This window comes from Mus caroli, unplaced genomic scaffold (genome assembly GCF_978045245.1).
Source record: "Mus caroli unplaced genomic scaffold, Mus_caroli_1 scaffold_7, whole genome shotgun sequence".
Taxonomy (NCBI): Eukaryota; Metazoa; Chordata; class Mammalia; order Rodentia; family Muridae; genus Mus; species Mus caroli.
This window is the reverse complement of record NW_028227262.1, coordinates 141,245,744-141,267,563: the sequence shown is the minus strand read 5'-3', so window position 1 is coordinate 141,267,563 and position 21,820 is coordinate 141,245,744. Positions and strand designations below refer to the sequence as shown.

Genomic DNA, 21,820 nt, shown 5'->3' with positions numbered 1-21,820 from the left:
CAGATACCTGTGTGGGATGCCTGTCATATTATATTCAATTCAAACTGTACATGAATAAAGAGCAGTGTCAAAAATAATTTTACTTTATAATGGCTTCCATTATATTCTTGATATTCAATACCTTATCCCCTTTGATTGACAAGCCTTGTAATCCTTGTGGGCCGATTGGTCCTTCAGATCCCTTTTCACCCTAAAAGCAAATGGGAAAGGTATTAGTACAAAGGAAAGTAAGAGTTTTAAAAGAGTTTACATTATAGTTACTGATATTTATGGTCCAAATAATCTTTGTTAAATCAAGCACCCAGATTATTGCTTATTCCCAGTGAGTAATTCTGACGTTGAGATTTGTAACTGGGAAGAAAAGATTAGCTTCAACATTTACCCAGGAATGAGTCTATCCATGAAAGGCATGTATGCACATACCCCACCACTCAAGCTGGAAAGGAGAGAAAGTTCAGTCTCATCAGAGAGTCAATCAATAATGCTGTATTATTATAGCAAGCCTCTTTTCCTACTAGTGATGAAAAAGAATCCATTGTGTTAAGAAAATTTGTCTGTAATGCTTTCTAGAATTGGATTACTGATTTACTGTTTTGTGTTCGAGTTTATAAAAATTCACTGAAAATCTAAGTTTATAAGGATTCATGGAAAATCTTGAATAAGCTGTGCTAATCACATGATCTATCTGCCTTACCCTGATCTTATATCTATAAAGTCTTAATACTCTGTGCCTTTATAGGGGGAAGAAGCCACAAGAATCAATCAGAAGTGATATTAGGTTAATGAATGTATTAGAACCACAGGTAAAAGAAAAGAATGTTTCCTAAGAAGCAGGGAAATATAACTATATTCCTCTCTATAGCCATAGATGATGGTTAGCTTTAATGTAGAATTGCCTGGGAAAGAGTCTCAAAAAACTGTCTATATTGTATTGGTCTGTGGCCATGTTTGTGGGTTTTGTCTTAAGTCAGTTAGTCAATGTGGAAAAACACAGCCCACTCTGGGTGGCAGCATTCCTTAAGGACGGGGCCCTAAACTGTACACGAGTGAATAAATCGAACAGAACATACAGGTAAGCAACTGAGCATGCATGCAATCATCCTTTCTTTGTCCTTGACTGTGGATGTGACGTGACCAGCTCCCTCAAGCTCCTGCTGCTACTTCCATGCTAGGATGTATTATAACCTGAAATGTTGAGCTAAAATAAGCTTTGTTCTGTAAGGTGCTTTTTGTTAGGATATTTTATTACTGAAACAGAAATAAAACCAAAACACCATAATGTAACTACATATTTCCCACATCATTGCAAATTAGCTACCTAAAGAGAACTCTCATTAATAGCCTAGTGGGAGAATAAAGTGTCCCAACTGTTACCCAGAATGCAGCCTTTTAGACTTGGTCCTAAAGCATCACTGAAGATAAATATAATTTCCGTGATAAGTCAGGAGCCTTTAAATATTGGGTTATTATATTCCAGAGTTTATCATATCATGCTTTATGTGTGTGGTGATTTGCCTACATGTATGTCTGTATACCACCACATTCATGCCCGATGCCATTAAAGGCCAGAAGAGGGCATCAATCACCCCAGAACTGAAGTTAAATGTGGTCATGAGCCACCATGCAAGTTCTGGAAATCAAATTTGGGTTCTCTGGAATACCAGCTAGTACACATAATTGCTAAGCGATCTCTCCAGGCCCCACATTGTATCAGTTTTATATTATATTCAAATATGTTGGGTGTGTCATTGAGGCATGAAATATTTTACTTTCTAGTATTTTAGTATTGTATTGAATATAATATCCTCTGTGTCTGTCTGTCTGTCTGTCTGTCTCTCTCTCTCTCTCTCACACACACACACACACCACTGCTTTAACATGCACAAATATAAAGAGAAATAATCTAGCTAATTGAATTTTCCAGATTGCTTATGTTAGACATAAATATTAATCCACTGGATACCAAAATAACTATATATTATAACTATATATTATAACTTTTTGAAATATAATAGTAAACAACTATTGACCTGTGTTCTTAAGAATGATTCTTTGGATAGTCAAAGGTATTTCATTTGTAAGGCCACTTTATCTAACACATTATTTTCACTTTATAACAAATTTAACAAAGACAAATTTTAAAATTTAACCCAACAGTCACTTACAATTTAGTGTCTATTGCTTTAGCTAACTGCTTTCCTCTCTTTAAATGTGGGCTGTTCATGGGTACCAAATGTTGCTCATGGTTGAAAGATATAAGGATGAGATGCCTAGATCATGTGGCTACAGACGGGAGCTCAGACCTCAGTGTATTAAAAAGACACTTGTAGAGGCTCTTAAACACTCAGAGAGCAGTATATGGCTCTCAGGATTGTGTGTGTACCTCAACATGTATGCTTCATAGAAAGATTTTAGAATAAAGATTTCAAGTATGTGTTTTGTTCTAAAATTCTGTGGATAGGGCCCTAAGTACCTTAGGAAATTATTTCCTATGTGGCCTCTGGCAGATACACTACAGACTACAGCCCAGGGGTTGGCCAACCATAGACCACTAACCAGACCCCACTGCCTATTTCTGTTAATATGGTTTTACTGGTCTACCACAGCCATCATTTATACATTGTCTGTGGCTATTTTCAGACTACAACAGAGCTGAGTCATTGAAACCGTTATCAATGGCTCATAAATCCTAAGTACCTGCTATTTTGGGAAGTTACAGAAAGAACTGCCAACACATTGAGTAGAGAAAGCAGTAGGAAGCCTACTTTCCCAACTCCAGGTCAAAAGCAGGTCTTTCAGAATGTCTTGTTCTTTGTGTTAACGTTATTTTTCTGACAGTGTTCATGAAAATCCTATTAAACCTGGGGTGTTAGACTCTCCTTCTTATCTGTGTTTAGTAAAATAAAGCTGTGAGCCAAGGGTTGCCATAGCTACACTCAGCAATTTAACTTTTGGACCAAAACCAAATGTATGTGGCTTTAGTGCTTATAAACTAAGATAATTTTCTAATTAACATATAGTAATTACATGGAATACAAGTCTGCTGATTACTAATTTTATAATTGTAAATTTCATGTGTATGTGCTTTCAGGTTCTGGGGAAATTTGCATATTGTTTTACTCAATAGGGTGAGAGTGGCCAGGAACACACTTAGCTTCTAATGACTTATACTTTGCAGCCATTTTAAACAAAGTACTTTTTCCAGTAGTTCAAAAGCTTTTTTTACCTTGGGTCCAGGAAATCCTTCTCCTGGTAGGCCCCTCTCTCCTGGTGCTCCCTCAGGACCACGGGGACCCTGGTTAGGGAAGGACAGAATGTAAAATAGAAGAGGAAGGAAAATGGGAGTGGGGGGGTGTAGGCAGAAGAGAATGGTTAATTTCAGTTCCCACAGACATGGCGACATTGTGGTCTCAGTTAATTTAGTAAGAATCCTTGGAGTACAATCCATACTGATTAGCTGCGAGTAACAGGAATCTCACTGGGTTCAATATTCCTCCTGTCTGAATGGGAAACAAGCTTCTAGCTGTCTTCAAGTAAGAGGAAAATGGAAATAGGTAATACTTCAGAATAAGGGTAAGAAAATACACCCCATGAGACAAGAAACCCAAGGCTGTGTGGTCTGGAGAAAGGCCCAGTGAGACTTACTCATTTGAGTAAATATTGGAAGAGCCTGGGGAAAGCTCTCCATGGGCCCATGGGAAGCATTAACAGTTTCCCTCTGTCTCACTTTGACCTGATGCACTTGAATTATTTTTGGAGCTGGATGAATTCAGAGACAATTTTATGCATAAGTCATATATCTTCACAAGATCACTAAAGGGGGGATATGACATTTAGTCTCCATAGTTTTAAGAAGTCCTTGAGGCTCCTTTCAGGAAGGTACTAGGAGTGGTGAGGACTTCTCACACAGGTAGAAAGAAAACAGTATAAGTGCAGGGCAAAGTGGGCTGGCAGAAACCCCACTCACCAAAAACTTAAAAACCAAAAGACGGGGCTTGTATCAAAGCTGGGTATTTTATTTTAGTATGTGTGTGAAGGGGGCAGGGATTTCCTGGAGCTGATGTTATAGGCAGTCATGAGACATCTGAGATCAGTGGTGGGAACTGAACTAGAGTCTCCATAAGAGCATCACATGCTTTTAACTGCCGAGCTATCTCTTCAGTACTTTCTGAGACACGATCTCTCACTGAACCTGGAACTTTTCTTGTCTAGGCTGGCTACCCAGTGAGCCTCAAGAACTACTTGTCTCTACCCCAACAGTATTGGGGTTACAGGTGTGAGTGACTGTGTTTGCAGAGTGCTGGCTTTGATGCTTGTGGGCAATTCAGTAGACTACTATCACAAGCCAACTCCCTTGGCCAGGAACTCATTATCCATCCTTCTATTGTAAGACCCCCAACTCAATGTGTTTCTTAGATCCCTAGAAACAAAGCCTAGATGGAGTTCTTTGTTCTTTTGCCTTCAGCCTGAAAGAACAGTGCCTGACTCATTGTGTAAGGGACCAAGAAGGTTTACTCAACTTCCCCAGTCTTTGTGATCTTATCCTTCCCTCACTTTATGGTTCATTCTTTAAAAATTCTCGACTGCAACTGCTGGGGGTCGATCTCCTCTGCCCCTGTGTGGGTTAGGAACTCGGTCTCAGCATGCTGATTTCCAATTAAACCTCATGCGATATTGCATCAAGAACAGTTTCTCTTGAGTTATTGGGGCGTTGGCTCATCCCGGGACTTGAGCGAGGGTCTTCCTGAAATGGGGGTCTTTCACTATTAGAATAGCTTATATTGTGTTTCAAAACTTTCTTCTTTTTTTATTCTTTTCTTTTTCAAGAGGAGAAAAACTTTTTGACCTTTAAAATTTTCCTATTTGGGGGCTGGAGAGATGGTGAGAAGCTAAGAGTACTGGCTTCTCTTCCAGAAGATCTAGTTTGATCCCCAGTATCCACATGGTGACTCACAACTGTTTGTGATTCTAGTTTCAGGAGATACAAAGCCCTCTTTTGGCCTCCTTGGAAATCAAGCACACACGTGGTGCACAGACATGCATGCAGGCAAATAAATCACTATATATCAAAAAATAAATAAAAATTGAAATATTCCTAGTTTTGGGCACTGAAGAGATAGCCAGTAGGTTAGGTAATTGCTGGGCAATCATGAGGGCTTTAACTCAGATCTCCAGCATCCATGCCAAAAGCTTTAGAAATGTTTTCTGCACAAGAATAGTGACAGTACAGGACTCAGCATGATGTACTCATGCATTCACATGTAAGAAAATAATTAACTGTGTGTGACAGAGGTTACCTTGAACCTTAGCACTTGGGAGGCTGAGGCAGGTGGATCTCTGTGAGTTCAAGGCTATCCTGGTCTGTATGACCAGAGCTATAGAGAGAGACCCTATCTTATAAAACAAACAAACAAACACATCTAACTTTATCCCAATACTGAAAACTTCTCCCAATATTGCATATTTTAAAAGTTGGTCTTTGTTATTTATACATAGCCTACTTAGTAAAGACTTAATTAAAAGAAAAAGCTAATATGGAATTCAATTTAAATTGCAATGCTTATGGGAAACCTAGCTTTTAACTCCCAAACTTTAATCAAAAGTCTAATATTTATGACAGTTTGCTCTAATGGCCAAGCAATTAATTAGAGGGGGAAAATTTAAGTGAGCATAAAAACTAGATTGCAAACTAAGAAGTGCCGAGTTCGTATCAGTAACTTTAACAACAAAAGCATTGACTCTTTTCTAATGGTAGAACAAATGAAAACCACAATTACATTAAATAAGAAGAATGTCTATATTTGAGCCCACTCATTCATTCAATAAACATTTACAAAAATCTATTAGTTTGATTCCTGTCGATGTGATAAAAGTTCATTGCCATAAGCAATTTGAGAGGAAAGATTTACTTTGCTTGCAAATTACAGTCCATTATCAAGGAATGCTATGGTGTCAGCTCAAGGCAGGAACCTGAAAGCAGGAACTGAAGCATAAACCACCTTGTAGCATAAACAAACCAGTAAATGGCTTGTTTTGTTTCCTCTGCCTTTCTTATATAGCTTAGACTCACTTGTGTAGGGATGGCACCGCCCACAGTGGTCTGAGCACTCCTACTTCAATTAGCAACTAGGAAAATGCCCCCACAGACATGCCCACAGGCCAATCTAATGGGGAAAGTCCCTTAACTGAAGTTCCCTTTTCCTAGATGACTCCAGTTTGTGTCTAGTAGGCAATAATTAAGCAGCTCTACTGACTCCATGTCAACCTGGCACACAAACACATCACTATTAAATCATAGCCTTTCCTTCATTCTTTGTTCTCAAGAGCTCATGTTACTATCACAATATAAAATACTCTCAACATTTAAAATTCCCAGTCTTTCTATAATATTCAACAAATCCAAATTCTCCTTAGATTTCTAAAACCTTTTAATGGTAGACTACTCTAAACTCCAAAATAAGTTATGTACTATTTTCATTCTAAGAAGAAAGAACTAGAGCACAGTCACACTCAGATCACAGCAAAACCAAGTTCAGCAGTGTAGTCCACATCCTGTAGACCTGTGTCTGACATTTGCCGCTTGTAATCTGGACACCACAGTATGTAGGCAGTCCCACCCCTCCAGCTCTGCCATCATAACACACACAGATGTCTCCTAGGCTCAGGCCGGCTCCACTTCACACCTGTCACTGTCCTCAGTATTCATGCCACTGTCCTGTCATCTCTAATACACTAGGGTCTCCACAGCAACAGAGGCTTCACCTCTACCAATGGCCTCTCCAGGCCTCTTTGGGGACTCCAACCCTGCAAGTTCCATAGCAACTGAGGCTATACTTATACCACAGCCTCCTAACTCCATCCATACCACATGGTACCAGGCATAAGGGTTTTTTTTTTTATCCCAATAACCCCTAAAATTCTTAGGTCTCTGCTACAGAGATTTATAGTGGTGTTTATGTATCAAGTTGACAAGGAGTTATTTGAGCAGGTTAATTTTTGTCTACTTGATACAAACTAGAGTGACTTATGAAGAAAAACTTCAACTGGAGGATTGCTTCCATCATATTAGATTTTAGGCATGTCTGCAGGATAGTTTTTTAAATTATTGATGTGATGGACCCTGCCTCCTATGATTGTTGCTACCACTGGGCAGGTGGTCCCAAGTTGTATAGGAAAGCAATCCTGAACAGACATGGAGAACAAGACAGTAAGTAGCTTTCACTCCATGATGTCTGTTTGAGGTCCTGCCTCTATGTTTCTGGTTGAGCTTACACCATTGCTTCTTTTCATGATGGACTGTAACATGTAAGCTGAAGCACCCCACTACCACCACCATGTTTCTTTAGTAATGGTGTTTTATCACAGCAACAGAACACTGACTAATACATCAAATATCTAATAGGTAAACAATGCTGGCTCTAGGACAGTAGATTGACCCACTCCTGGTCTCAGAGAGTAAAAAGTCTTTTGTGATCATTAAAAGCTAATTTCAGTGACTTTTGGATTTAGGTACAACAGTACGTGGTACTACATATTAACAGTTGTGAGTTTAAGTAGTTTAGTCTTTCTAATGCTAAACTCTCTCCTAAGTATTATTCATCCTATACATACTTACTAGCATTGATTAAAAAAAAATTGGATCTGGTTCCCACCACTGCTACACCTGTCCTTTTATAGAAGTCTACACATAATCCAGTCTGTGGGGGATTGGATTACATTGAACTGTGTGGAGAGAGGCAAACTGAACAAAACAAATCCTCTTCTCTACATTTTTAGAGCATGTTAGCTAAGGTGAAAGCAAGAACATCGGCAGTGTGAAAAACTATGCACTCCAACTCCTGAGGACAGAGCTAATGCTCACAGGCACACAGGTGATTTAAAAATCAGTGATCCAAGGCTTAATCACTGCAAGCTGGAGTAATATTCCATACCATTAATATGCTCTGCAGTCCCTCAGCTAAGTACACATGTAAGAAGATGGTCATTAACCAAAGAAGAGAAATAGTAGCTACTTGAACTAGATAAATGATGCTCTCAGTTTATTAGATCATCTATGCACACTATCATTTTATAAGAACACTTTTATTTGTAAATTGTTCTCATTTTATTTTTTAATTTTAATCCATGCATGTGTTCATTTACATAGGATCTCACGTAGCCCAGACTGACCTGACCTTGAATTCCTGTAGCCAAGAATGACCTTGAACTCCTGATCTTACTGCCTTTACTTCTTTAGTCCTGAGATACACTGTGAGCCACCACAGAGCGTTTATATAGTCCTGGGAATTGAACCAGAGCCTCCTGCATGCTAGGCAAGCATTCTACCAGCCGAGGTACTGCATCTCTAGACCTGTGTAGCACCTTTTAAAGACAGAAAGACTTCCGTAAATAATCTCACTGTCCTTTGTAAAAACCATGAGAAGCAATTATAACCATGGCAAACTTATTTGGCTTTTACCAAATAGATGCATAACGCAGAAACCTAATTAGTGCAGTCTCATCAGTGAAAAGTTTTATGGAGACATTAACAATGAAATAAAATATGATTGCTCATTATATTTATAATATTACTTCCCTTCATAAAACCAAGCACTAAAGATAAGTGTGCTAACACATAGTAAAAATTGGCCATTGTCTTCAAATGGTGTCATCTACTTTATTTTTAACCTGGAATTAATTAGAGTTCTATCTCAGAGCATACTTTTTATTGAAAGTACTCTGAATAACCTAGCACATACAAAGAGATTACCTTAAGCCTCCTGGCCAATTTACTCTTTATGAGTCACTTATACTTACCGGATAAGTGCCACACTCGGTAATTTACACGGAGGGCTAACAGTTCAGAGGTAAGTATCAGAGCTCAAGTGTTACTTCAGCCACTCATACACTTATATTACTGTGCTACCAAGGGTAGTACCAAGCCTGAGATCATTAGAAATGATTAGGCAAAGAGGCAAAAGCAAAGAAATTTCAGCAGAATCTTTGCCAATCTTCCTGTTACTTCTAAATTCAAAAAAAACTACAAAACTAAATGTATACAAAACTCGTTTGTTTTTTTTTTTTTAAATTGTGACATTTGATATAACACCTTTGTACTGGGTTTTGCCTCACATTAGCAATGATCTCTCTTTCCTCTTGAATCACAGACCATAAAAGGTCAGGTCAGTGTAATTTGCATAGCTGTGGCTTGGCAAATGGAAGAACACAAGCATTGGGTGCTCTGAGCACCCTGTGAAAGTGTCCCAGCTACCAACAGAAGGACAAGTCATACACAGAGGTACACTGTACATTGGCCTCCATGCTGGGCCTATGACCATGAAAACTAAAGAGTTTCCTGCTCCCTGAGGCACTGGCCAGGTGTTATGTACTGTTAAGCTGTTAAATCACTGTTAGAGTTAATGAGAACTTCTTTATGTTCTTAAGCACCCCTGATGTTCATTTCCTTTAAATGAGCAAATCACTTGAGGGTTGGGCCATTTTGACTCCCTAATTAGCAAATATTGGACTCTTGCTGCCCCAGCTGCCTAGAACAAAAGGCTTATCAATCAGACCTCCAGCCTCACTAGCCTTATGCCACCACAGCCATCACTTAAAGGCACCTTGAGAGAATTACACAGTGATCCCCCTGGCTCCAGAAGGCACAGCCTTCCCAGGGTTATGTGAAATAGTTTGTGCCAGCCTAGATGGACTCAGATGAGCCTCCAGCTATTTCCACCTAGGCCACAAGGGGAGAGCAGTGGACCTGTGCTAAAAAGGCAATTGTGTGATTGGTGCAAGCATAAGCCTTCATTTGTATGCAAGGTATAGTGGGGTCGATAAAGGGTAAATTACTAAAAAGTTAGAAACATACTGCAAAAACCTCAAAGGCCACAATTGTTGGTGGTATAGAGTGGAATCAACATGGAATGCAGGATCAGTCATTGCTAAGAAGATATTGGCCAGGGAGAAGGCTTAGTAGGTAAAGAGGATGGCTGCCCACTCTGATGAATTGAGTTTAATCCCTAGAACCCATGATGAAAATAGAAAACTACTCCATCAATGTGAATGCCTGCACACATACGAATAATAAAGTTATTGTTTTTAAATTTTAAATATTTTTAAATTATTTAAAATTTAATATTTATAATGTTGGTTCACATGATTATCTAATATGTAAATGCATAATACTTTTTTTTTTTTGGTTTTTCAAGACAGGGTTTCTCTGTGCAGCCCAGGCTGTCCTGGAACTCACTTTGTAGACCAGGCTGGCCTCGAACTCAGAAATCCACCTGCCTCTGCCTCCCGAGTGCTGGGATTAAAGGCATGTGCCCACATGGTACCTCCTTCAAAATTGACTATATAATTGGTCACAAAACAGGCCTCCACAGATACAAAAATTTTGAAATTATCCCATGCATCCTATTTCATCACCACAGACTAAGGCTGATGTTCAATAACAACATAAATAATAGAACGCCAACATTTATGTGGAAACTGAACAACACTCTACTCAATGATTCCTTGGTCAAGGATGAAATAAATAAAGAGATTAAAGACTTTTTAGAGTTTAATGAAAATGAAGCCACAACATTACCCAAACTTATGGGACACAATGAAGGCACTCTTAAGAGGAAAACTCATAGCCCTGAGTGCCTCCAAAAAGAAACTAGAGAGAGCACACACTAGCAGCCTGACAGCACACCTAGAAGGTCTAGAACTAAAGGAAGCAAATTCACCCAAGAGGAGTAGATGGCAGTAAATAATCAAACTCAGGGCTGAAATCAACCAAGTGGAAACAAAAAGAACTATTCAAAGAATCAACCAAAGCAGGAGCTGATTCTTTGAGAAAATCAACAAGATAGATTAACCCTTGGCCAGACAAATTGAGGACACAGGGGCAGTATCCTAATTAACAAAATCAAAAATGAAAAAGGAGACATAACAACAGAACCTGAGGAAATCCAAAACATCATCAGATCCTACTACAAAAGGCTATACCCAACAAAACTAGAAAACCTGGATGAAATGGACAACTTCCTAGACAGATACCAGGTTCCAAAGTTAATCAGGATCAGATTAACAATCTAAAGAGTCCTATTTCCCCTAAATTAATAGAAGCATTCATTAATAGTCTCCCAACCAAAAAAAGCACAGGACCAGATGGGTTTAGTGCAGAGTTCTATCAGACCTTCAAAGAAGACCTAATTCCAGCTCTTCTCAAACTATTCTACAAAATAGAAACAGAAGGTACTCTACCCAATTCATTCTATGAAGCCACAATGATACTTAAACCACACAAAGATCCAAAAAAAGGAAGAGAACTTCAGACCAATTTTCCCTTATGAATATCGATGCAAAAATACTCAATAAAATCCTCACAAACCAAATCCAAGAACACATCAAAATGATCAACCATCACGACCAAGTAGGCTTCATCTCAGGGATGCAGGGATGGTTTAATATACGGAAATTAATCAACATAACCCCCTATATAAACAAACTCAAAGACAAAAACCACATGATCATCTTGTTAGATGCTGAGAAAGCATTTGACAAAATCCAACACCCCTTCATGATAAAAGTCTTGGAAAGATCAGGAATTAAAGGCCTATACCTAAACATAATAAAAGCAATCTACAGCAAACCAGTAGCCAACATCAAACTAAATGGAGAGAAAGCAATCTCACTAAAATCATGGAATAGACAAGGCTGCCTAATTTCTCCCTACCTATTCAATATGGTACTTGAAGTTCTAGCCAGAGCAATTCTACAACAAAAGGAGATCAAAAGGATACAAATTGTAAAGGAAAGTAAAATATCACCATTTGCAGACGATATAATAGTATATGTAAGTGACCCTAAAATTTCCACCAGAAAACTCCTAAACCTGATAAACAGCTTCAGCGCAGTAGCTGGATATAAAATTAACTCAAACAAATCAGTGGTCGTTCTCTACACAAGGATAAACAGACTGAGAAAGAAATTAGGGAAACAACACCCTTCACAATAGCCACAAAAAATATAAAATACCTTGGTGTGACTTTAACTAAGGAAGTGAAAGATCTCTATGACAAGAACTTCAAGTCTCTGAAGAAAGAAATTGAAGAAGATCTCAGAAGATGGAAAGATCTCCCATGCTCATGGATTGGCAGGATTAATATAGTAAAAATGGCTATCCTGCCGAAATCAATCTACAGATTCAATGCAATCCCCATCAAAATTCCAACTCAATTCTTCACCGAGTAAGAAAGGGCAATTTGCAAATTCATCTGGAATAATAAAAAACCTAGGATAGCAAAAACTATTCTCAAAAATAAAAGAACCTCTGGTGGAATCACCATGCCTGACATTAAGCTGTACTTCAGAGCAATTGTGATAAAAACTGCATGGTACTGGTACAATGACAGATAGGTAGATCAGTGGAATAGAATTGAAGATCCAGAAACGAATCTACACACCCGGTCACTTGATCTTTGACAAGGGAGCTAAAACCATCCAGTGGAAAAAAGACAGCATTTTCAACAAATGGTGATGGCACAACAGGCGGTTATCATGTAGAAGAATGTGAATTGATCCATTCTTATCTTCTTGTACAAAGCTCAAGTCTAAGTGGATCAAAGACCTCCACATAAAACCAGAGACACTGAAATTAATAGAGAAGAAAGTGGGGAAAAGCCTTGAAGATATGGGCACAGGGGGAATATTCCTAAACAGAACAGCAATGGCTTGTGCTGTAAGATCAAGAATTGACAAATGGGACCTCATAAAATTGCAAAGCTTTTGTAAGGCAAAAGACACTGTCAATGAGACAAAAAGGCCACCAACAGATTGGGAAAGGATTTTTACTAATCCTAAATCAGATAGGGGACTAATATCCAATATGTATAAAGAGCTCGAGAAGGTGGACTCCAGAAATTCAAATAACTCCATTAAAAAATGGGGTACAGAGCTAAACAAAGAATTCTCAACTGAGGACTACCAAATGGCTGAGAAGCACCTGAAATAATGTTCAACATCCTTAATCATCAGGGAAATACAAATCAAAACAACCTTGAGATTCCACCTCACACCAGTCAGAATGGCTAAGATCAAAAATTCAGGTGACAGCAGATGCTGGCAAGGATGTGGAGAAAGAGGAACACTCCTCCATTGCTGGTGGGATTGCAAGCTTGTACAACCAGTCTGGAAATCAGTCTGGAGGTTCCTCAGAAGATTGGACATAGATAGTACTACCAGAAGATTCAGCAATACCTCTCCTGGGCATATACCCAGATGTAGTTCCAACTGGTAATAAGAACACATGCTCCACTATGCTCATAGCAGCCTTATTTATAGTAGCCAGAAGCTGGAAAGAACCCAGATGTCCCCCAACAGAAGAATGGATACAGAAAATGTGGTACATTTACACAATGGAGTACTACTCAGCTATTAAAAACAATGAATTTATGAAATTCTTGGACAAATGGATGTATCTGGAGGATATCATCCTTAGTGAGGTAACCCAAACGCAGAAGAAGTCATTCGATATGCACTCACTGATAAGTGGATATTAGCCCAGAAACATAGAACACCCAAGATATAATTTGCAAAACACAAGAAAATCAAGAAGAGGGAAGACCAATGGGTGAATACTTCATTCCTCCTTAAGATAGGGAACAAAATACCCAAGAAAGGAGTTACAGAGACAAAGTTTGGAGCTAAGACGAAAGGATAGACTACCCAGAGACTACCCCATCTGGGGATCCATCCCATAATCAGCCACCAAACGCAGACACTATTGCATATGCCAGCAAGAGCTGTCTAGTATGAGGCTATGCCAGTGCCTGGCAAATACAGAAGTGGATGCTCACAGTCTTCTACAACATGGAACACAGGGCCCCCAATAGAGGAGCTAGAGAAAGCACCCAAGGAGCTGAAGGGGTCTGCAACCCTACAGGTGGAACAGTAATATGAACTAACCAGTACCCCCAGAGCTCGTGTCTCTAGCTGCATATGTAGCAGAAGGTGGCCTAGTCGGCCATCACTGGGAAGAGAGGCCCCTTGGTATTGCAAACTTTATATGCCCCAGTACAGGGGAGTGCCAGGGCCAAGAAGTGGGAGTGGGTGGGTTGCGGAGCAGGGCGAGGGGAGGGTATAGGGAACTTTCGGGATAGCATTTGAAATTTATATAAAGAAAATATCTAATAAAAAAGATAAAATAAAAATAAATAAAAAAAATAAAGTCATGTGCCACCATGCCCAGCTATACTATTTAATATTTAAAAACAAAATAATATGTAAGCCAATGACTGAGCTTAGTGTTAATATACAGCTACTAAAAATGCACTGCCTAAAAATAAAAAAAGAAATCATATATATGTGATTGTGTGTGTGTGTGTGTAAAAATAAATGTTAACTGAAAAATATAATAACACTAATAAATAATTTAGTTAGAATAAGATGATGAAATGTTAATGAGGAATTTGTGTCAAGACTCTATAAAGAAGTCAAATTAGGGGTTAGAGAGATAGCTCTTTCGACTCCAGGAGAAAACCCCAGTTCAGTTCCCAAGACACACATAGGATCAAGTCACAAACACCTTCCAATCCAGCTTCAAGGAATCTCATGCCATCTGCAGGCCCCTTAGAGCCCTGAAATCATGCGCAGTAAACACACACACACACACACTCATATATTACAAAACCTCACAATACCCTGCTGTTTACTTCACAGGTACTGCAAAGAAACATGTTTCTGTTAGTGATTCCATGAGGCACTATGCAATGCGAAACCAAGGAAGGAGGCTACTGCTGTGGCTGGCTGCTTTTGCTTCTGCCTTGGTGAACCAGCTTTAGTTATTTGCTCAGAATAAAGCTCACTTGAGAAGTTATGAAGTTCTTCATAACAGAAGAGTCATATTTTATTCATTTCCTCTTCAGATTTCTCGTGACAGAATCCTTTTTTCCTTTTCCAACAATAGCAAACTTCAAAGCTGCATAAGGTGGAAGCTGGGAATAAAACAGACTTTATCTTTGTCCCATCCCCAAGCCTAACTTTAGAGCATTCTCAGGGATTACATAATGAGAAGATCTTCAGCCTCACATTCTAGCCCCCCATTGTTCTCAGGACTACAATTACCATGTATAGACAGAGGACCTCAATCGAGATCTGTCACCTCCTAGGGAACTTGGACACCTAGAACTCTTTTTCTTTACCAAGCTAATTAATCTTATGAGAGATTACAGTGAGGAAAGACCGATTGAAAACATCATACACATATGTGCGTGCATATACACACATATATATTCATACAGCCTTATTTCAAGCATGAAAAGTAATACAGACCTGGTTCTTGTATGCTTCTGCTATTAATGGACTTTTTAACATAAAAACATACACAGTAGAGTCACTTGGGCACTTCCTTTTTTACCAGAACGAGCACATAAGAATTACACTCTCCCACTTTACTCCACATGCAGCTTTGGCCACTTACTGGCTGTCCGGGTTCACCAATTCCAATCGGTCCGGGAGCTCCCACTCTTCCTTCCTGGCCCCTCTCACCCTGAGACAGGAAAAGTAGTTACAGGGTGAGTTTTAAATAAATAATAGGATGATATGAAGTGAGCTGGAGATTTCAACAGGGAGAAATAGACAAAACTTTTCATATTCAGGAACATTAAGAACCAGTCAGAGGAGGCTGATGTGAATTAAAGCAAACAAATTGTCCTAAAATGTTCACCAGCTCTTGTTTAAATCCACCTCAGTATCTCTGGCACTTATCAATGATAGTGTAGAAATGGGAAATGGACAGCATTTTCTGAGATGGCCAAGATACAATATGTGCTATTCCCTGCCACTATCCTAAAATGTCAATGTCACCTCTTCCCTGTCTCTGCGTTGGCCATTTTACCTCTCCTTTTTTTTTTATTAGATATTTTCTTTATTTACATTTCAAATGTTATCCCCTTTCCTAGTTTCCCCTCCGAAAATCCCCTATCCCCTTCACTCTCCCCCTGCTCCCTAACCCACCCACTCCTGCTTCCTGGCCCTGGCATTACCCTATACTGGGGCATAGAACCTTCAAAGGCCTCTCCCCCCATTGATGACTGACAAGGGTGTCCTCTGCTACATATGCAGTTAGAGCCATGAGTCCCACTATGTGTTTTCTTTGATTGGTGGTTTAGTCCCTGGGAGCTCTGGGGTTACTGGTTAGTTCATATTGTTGTTCCTCCTATGGGGCTGCAAACCCCTTCAGCTCCTTGGGTCCTTTCTCTCGCTCCTTCACTGGGCTCTGCTTTACACTTGCTCTCCTCCAGAAGAAATCTTCTCCACTAACTTTGCCCAATGAAGGTCCACCTTCGCTCGAGTCTGCATGTCCTGATCACTGAAATGCAGTGCATGGTGGCACTTGATTCCCTTCTAAACTTATTGAATCAGGACTGCTCCCTTCCAGTTCTGTATTAAAGTCTTATCATCCTGAAAGTCCATTTAAAATCAGTATGTACCTCGGCTATCTCGTATGCTCTGTGTGACTCAGAGCTCCCAGGATGCTCCTTACCAACTCCCTACAATTCTTCCTGCCAGCATTTACTCACTCAGTATTCTGGCCTCTAGTTTCTGCTTACGTACTGTGAGCAGGTGGAATGTCTACATGGTAAGATGCTACATTTCCCAATACTGTATTTGCACGCTAGTTTTTAAAGCCCAAGAAACCAAACAGAACCACTTAAACATTTTGAGAGGCTGTATATTGGAAACAAACAGAGTTTTTATTCCAATTCAATCAAATGTATCTTGAATATTCTTAAGCTAATTGTCCCAGACCAGAATGCTACAAGTGTCCAAAGACCCAAAATGTATGCAACTGCTACAGAAAAGGGCTGAAGAGAGTTTATGCCCTACTTTCCAAGCCCCATATAAATCAATAGTTATCCAAGGACAAAGAAGCAATATCTCTACCTTAACACCTTGCTGTCCAATACCAGGGGCTCCTGGAGGACCATAAGGACCAGGAGGACCTGGCTCACCCTAGAATAGAAAAGAGGGGATTGTTAGGTCAGCTTCATAGCATTTGCTGAACAGTTCCTAGGTATACAGTGCTGCTGTAGGAGCCCTGAGAACAGCAGCGAAGTCTAGCATACAGTCCCTGCCTGCCCTTAATTACCTCTAATTTCTAAATGCAATTTAAATATATTTTTAAACATATTAATGGATATGTGATAATTGATTCCACCTAGATTTTTTTTTATCTCCGTGCAGTCATAGCAATTCTAAATATTTTTATGTAGGAAGGTACAACAAAAGGAAGGAAGGAAGGAAGGAAGGAAGGAAGGAAGGAAGGAAGGAAGGAAGGAAGGAAGAAACTGTCTTTACCTATGAAAGTCATGATACAGCCTTTTCACTCATTCCACAAATCTATTTCAAATGCTTTGACAGATCCATTTTGGTCCCTACCCAATGCCTACCTCTCTCACCTTTACTATTCAAGCTATATTTTGCTCTTAAATATGTGGTATGATGCCCTATTACAATTGATTGATTCAGCTTTGTCATATTTAGTCAAGGTTTCTGTTGTTCAAAGTGAGAGCATTTTCAAGTAATACAGCCCACTCTGTAGCAGGACAATACGCGAACTCAGGCATCCAAGAACTGGATGATACCAAATCACTCATGATTCCTCATATCAGGAAAACCTGAGTCCAGATGGGTTGTGGGCATTGGGCTATGCAAAGACAGCCTGTTTTCCAGTTGAGGCTAGATGGTGAACCCCAGGACCTGGTGGTGATAATTCACCTATATGGGACAGAAGGAGTTCTCTCATGTTGTCTGGAAGCCTGGCTCCTGTCAAAGTTACCGCCCCTTCAGCCCCCACAAGAGAAGCATGGGTAGTAGTCACAAAGGCAATGTCCCAAACTTCTGACCTTCAGACTAGACTCCTCCCCAGTTACCTAGCAACAGAAAAGATAGCAGCATACTTTAAGAGGGGCTGTTTGGCCCCTCCTCACTCTCTCACTCCTCTTGCTCTCTTACTTTTACTCTCCTCTCTCCTCTTCTCTCTCCTCTCACTCCCTTCATCTCTCTCCCTCTTATCCTAGCCTTTCTTCTCTCTCTCTCCTTTCCCCCTTCTCACTTCTTGGCCATGGCTGGTCTCTCTCTCTCTCTCTTTCCACCTTTTCTCCTTTCTCCCTGCCTTTCTATAATAAAGCTCTAAAACCATAGACTATCCTCTGGACTCAAGGCCCGTTGCACATACTCTTGCCTGCATGGGGACCACTCTCCCCTCAGCCCTCTCTCCCACAACCCCGGGGGCTATGGGGTGTCACCCCAGGGCCTGTCGGGGCTGCTCCTTATCCACCCCACGCCGGTTGAGTGGGGTCAGTGGCTTAGATGCCCACCTGGAGCCAAGTGGAAAGCGTCTGGCAGCCCTCCCACATCCCCAGAGCACTGAAGCTCTGGCTGGACATGGGCTCTTTCCCTCCCCCTCTTTCCCCATATCCCTCTGCCCTCTCTCCCATAACCCCCCCGGGCTACAGGGTGTTGCCCCAGGGCCCCCCCACCCCCGTTGAGTAGGGTCAATGGCTTAAATGCCCACCCGGGGCCGAATGGAAGGCATCTGGCAGCCCTCCCAGAGCATAGGAGGAACTTGCCCAGAGCATAGGAGGAACTCTGGCCGGCGCGGGTTATCCTCCCTCTGGCTCCTTCCCAGACCCCTTTTAGTTCCCACAACGGGCTACCACCCTGGCTTGGGTGTCCAGCTCACAGCTTGCTGACATTCATATGTGCCTCCCCTGGTGCCAGCATCTGCCCCACAGTTAACTGGCAACAGCCAGGTAGGCCTGACTCACTATAAAGGGAGCTCTGCTTGCCCTCTCCCTCCCCCCTCTCTCTGTCTCTCTGTCTCTCTGTCTCTCTGTCTCTCTGTCTCTCTCTCTCTCTCTTGCTCTGTCCCTCTGTCTCTTGATCTCTCTCTTGATCTCTTATCTTAATGCTCCTGCTCTGTCCCCTTGCCCCTTTGCCCCTCTCTTCCCATTCCATTTCTGCCTCTCTCCACATGCTCATGCATGGCCTCTATTCCTCTTCTCTTTCTTCTCTTCTCTTCTCTTCTCTTCTCTTCTCTTCTCTTCTCTTCTCTTCTCTTCTCTTCTCTTCTCTTCTCTTCTCTTCTCTTCTCTTCTCTCCTCTCCTCTCCTCTCCTCTCCTCTCCTCTCCTCTCCTCTCCTCTCCTCTCCTCTCCTCTCCTCTCCTCTCCTCTTCTCTCTCTCTCTCTCTCTCTCTCTCTGCCTCTCTCTTAACTCCCCTCCCCATGCCCTTAATAAACTTAATTCTATACTATACCATCATGTGGCTGGTCCCTCAGAGGGAAGGAATGCCTTGGCATGGGCCTGCTGAGGCACCCCCTCCCCCCACACCTCACCACTCCCCAAACATATATCCAGATACAAAATGAATTAAAACAAAGGAAGTCTGTGTGAACATCAGGGTCGGAGGTCATAGCTCTTTGGCACCCATATGATGGCATTCACAGCATCTGCTGCTCATGCTATCAAGAAAAGTCAATCTGGCAGCTCAGTCAAATGGAATTTCTTCCTTTTGAAATTCTACAGTTGCCCGTGCTCTCTCTAGATGTTTTCCTTCAGGAAGCTAAAGGCCATCCTTACTTTACATGTTCTATCCATGAAAATTCTCTTTCTCTTCATACCAGACATAAAATTTCATACTAAATTTTAATCCTTTTTTCTTACTCTCAAAATATAAGTGAGGGTCTCGCGCACGAGGTGCCCGTGTCCCTCTTCCCAGCGCCTGCAGTGAAGATGCCCCATGCATCCCCGCATCCCCGGCAGCCAAGCCCTCCAACTCCAAGAACCCACGAGTCTTCTTTGACGTGGACATCGGCGGGGAGCGAGTTGGACGAATTGTTTTAGAATTGTTTGCAGATATTGTTCCCAAAACTGCAGAAAAATTTCGTGCATTGTGTACAGGAGAAAAAGGAACTGGGTCCACGACCGGGAAGCCTCTCCATTTTAAAGGATGCCCTTTCCACCGAATTATTAAGAAATTTATGATTCAGGGTGGAGACTTCTCAAATCAGAATGGGACAGGTGGCGAAAGTATTTATGGTGAAAATTTTGAAGATGAAAATTTTCATTATAAGCATGATCGGGAGGGTTTGCTGAGCATGGCAAATGCAGGCCCCAATACGAATGGTTCTCAGTTCTTTATCACAACAGTTCCAACTCCTCATTTGGATGGGAAACATGTGGTATTTGGTCAAGTCATAAAAGGACTAGGTGTGGCAAGGATGCTTGAAAATGTAGAAGTGAATGGTGAAAAACCTGCCAAACTCTGTGTTATTGCAGAATGTGGAGAATTGAAAGAAGGGGATGACTGGGGAATATTCCCCAAAGATGGCTCTGGTGACAGTCATCCAGACTTCTCTGAGGATGCAGATATAGATTTAAAAGATGTAGATAAAATTTTATTAATATCTGAAGACTTAAAAAAACATTGGAAATACTTTTTTCAAGTCTCAGAACTGGGAGATGGCTATTAAAAAATATGCGAAGGTTTTAAGGTATGTGGATAGTTCAAAGGCTGTTATTGAGAAAGCAGATAGATCCATACTGCAACCTATAGCCTTAAGTTGTGTGCTGAATATTGGTGCTTGTAAGCTGAAGATGTCAAATTGGCAGGGGGCAATTGACAATTGCTTAGAGGCTCTTGAAATGGACCCTTCAAATACTAAAGCACTGTACCGAAAAGCGCAAGGATGGCAAGGATTGAAGGAATATGATCAAGCATTGGCTGATCTTAAGAAGGCACAGGAGATAGCCCAGGAGCTAAAGCTATCCAGGCTGAATTGCTTAAAGTCAAACAAATGATAAAGGCATAGAAAGATAAAGAGAAGACCGTGTATGCAAAAATGTTTGCTTAAACTCTCTTTAACTATTATACATTGATTATATAAAGGACAAGGTATATTACTGTCTACACACTCCCTGTTGTGTTTCCCTTGATCTTTGTCATTGTTTACATAGCAGTGCTGACATAGGTTTCTTCTTAATAAAGAGTTAAAAAATAAAAATAAAAATAAAATAAAATAAATATATAAGTGAGGGCAAGAAAAGACTAAGAGTCCTTGGAGATGCCAATTTTTCTTTCTCTAAAGAGTGTTTCCTAAATTCTAGCCATCATATAATAATCAAACTACCAAATGCACTGAAAAAAAAAAGAATATTAAAAGCAGTAAGGAAAAAAGGTCAAGTAACATATAAAGGCAGACCTATCAGAATTACACCAGACTTCTCACCAGAGACTATGAAAGCTAGAAGACCCTAGGCAGATGTCATACAGAAAACATAAATACTAGCCCAGGCTACTATATTCAAACAAAACTCTCAGTTATCATAGATGGAAAAACCAAGATACTCCATTACAAAAGCAAATTTACACAATATCTTTCCACAAATCCAGACCTACAAAGGATAATAGATGGAAAACACCAACACAAGGAGGGAAAGTATACCTTAGAAAAAGCAGCCTTCTTTCAAAAAACCCAAAAAAGGGTAGCCACACAAACATAATTCCACTTCTAACAACAAAAAGAACAGGAAGCAACAATCACTTTTCCTTAATATCTCTTAACATCAATGGACTCAATTCCCCAATAAAAAGACGTAGACTAACAGACTGGATACGTAAACAGGACCCAGCATTTTGCTGCATACAGGAAATGCACCTCAGTGTCAAAGACAGACACTACCTCTGAGTAAAAGTCTGGAAAACAATTTTCCAAGCAAATGGTCCCAAGACACAGCTGGAGTAGCCATTCTAATATCGGATAAAATTGACTTTCAACCAGAAG

At 40.5% G+C, this 21,820-nt stretch overlaps 1 protein-coding gene and 1 pseudogene across 1 annotated transcript in view; one reads left to right on the top strand and one right to left on the bottom strand.

Annotated features, from left to right (window-relative positions):
- Nucleotides 1-21,820, bottom strand: part of Col28a1 (collagen type XXVIII alpha 1 chain) — a 215,723-nt gene that overhangs the window by 114,572 nt on the left and 79,331 nt on the right. The window contains exons 12-15 of the mRNA XM_021165439.3: nt 16,918-16,986; nt 15,452-15,520; nt 3,227-3,295; nt 122-190 (exon numbers count right to left, since the gene is read on the bottom strand). Of these exons, the coding sequence (XP_021021098.1) occupies nt 122-190; nt 3,227-3,295; nt 15,452-15,520; nt 16,918-16,986 (276 nt within the window). The remainder of the gene's footprint in view (nt 1-121; nt 191-3,226; nt 3,296-15,451; nt 15,521-16,917; nt 16,987-21,820) is intronic.
- On the top strand, nt 17,466-20,890 carry LOC110295949 (peptidyl-prolyl cis-trans isomerase D pseudogene; annotated as a pseudogene).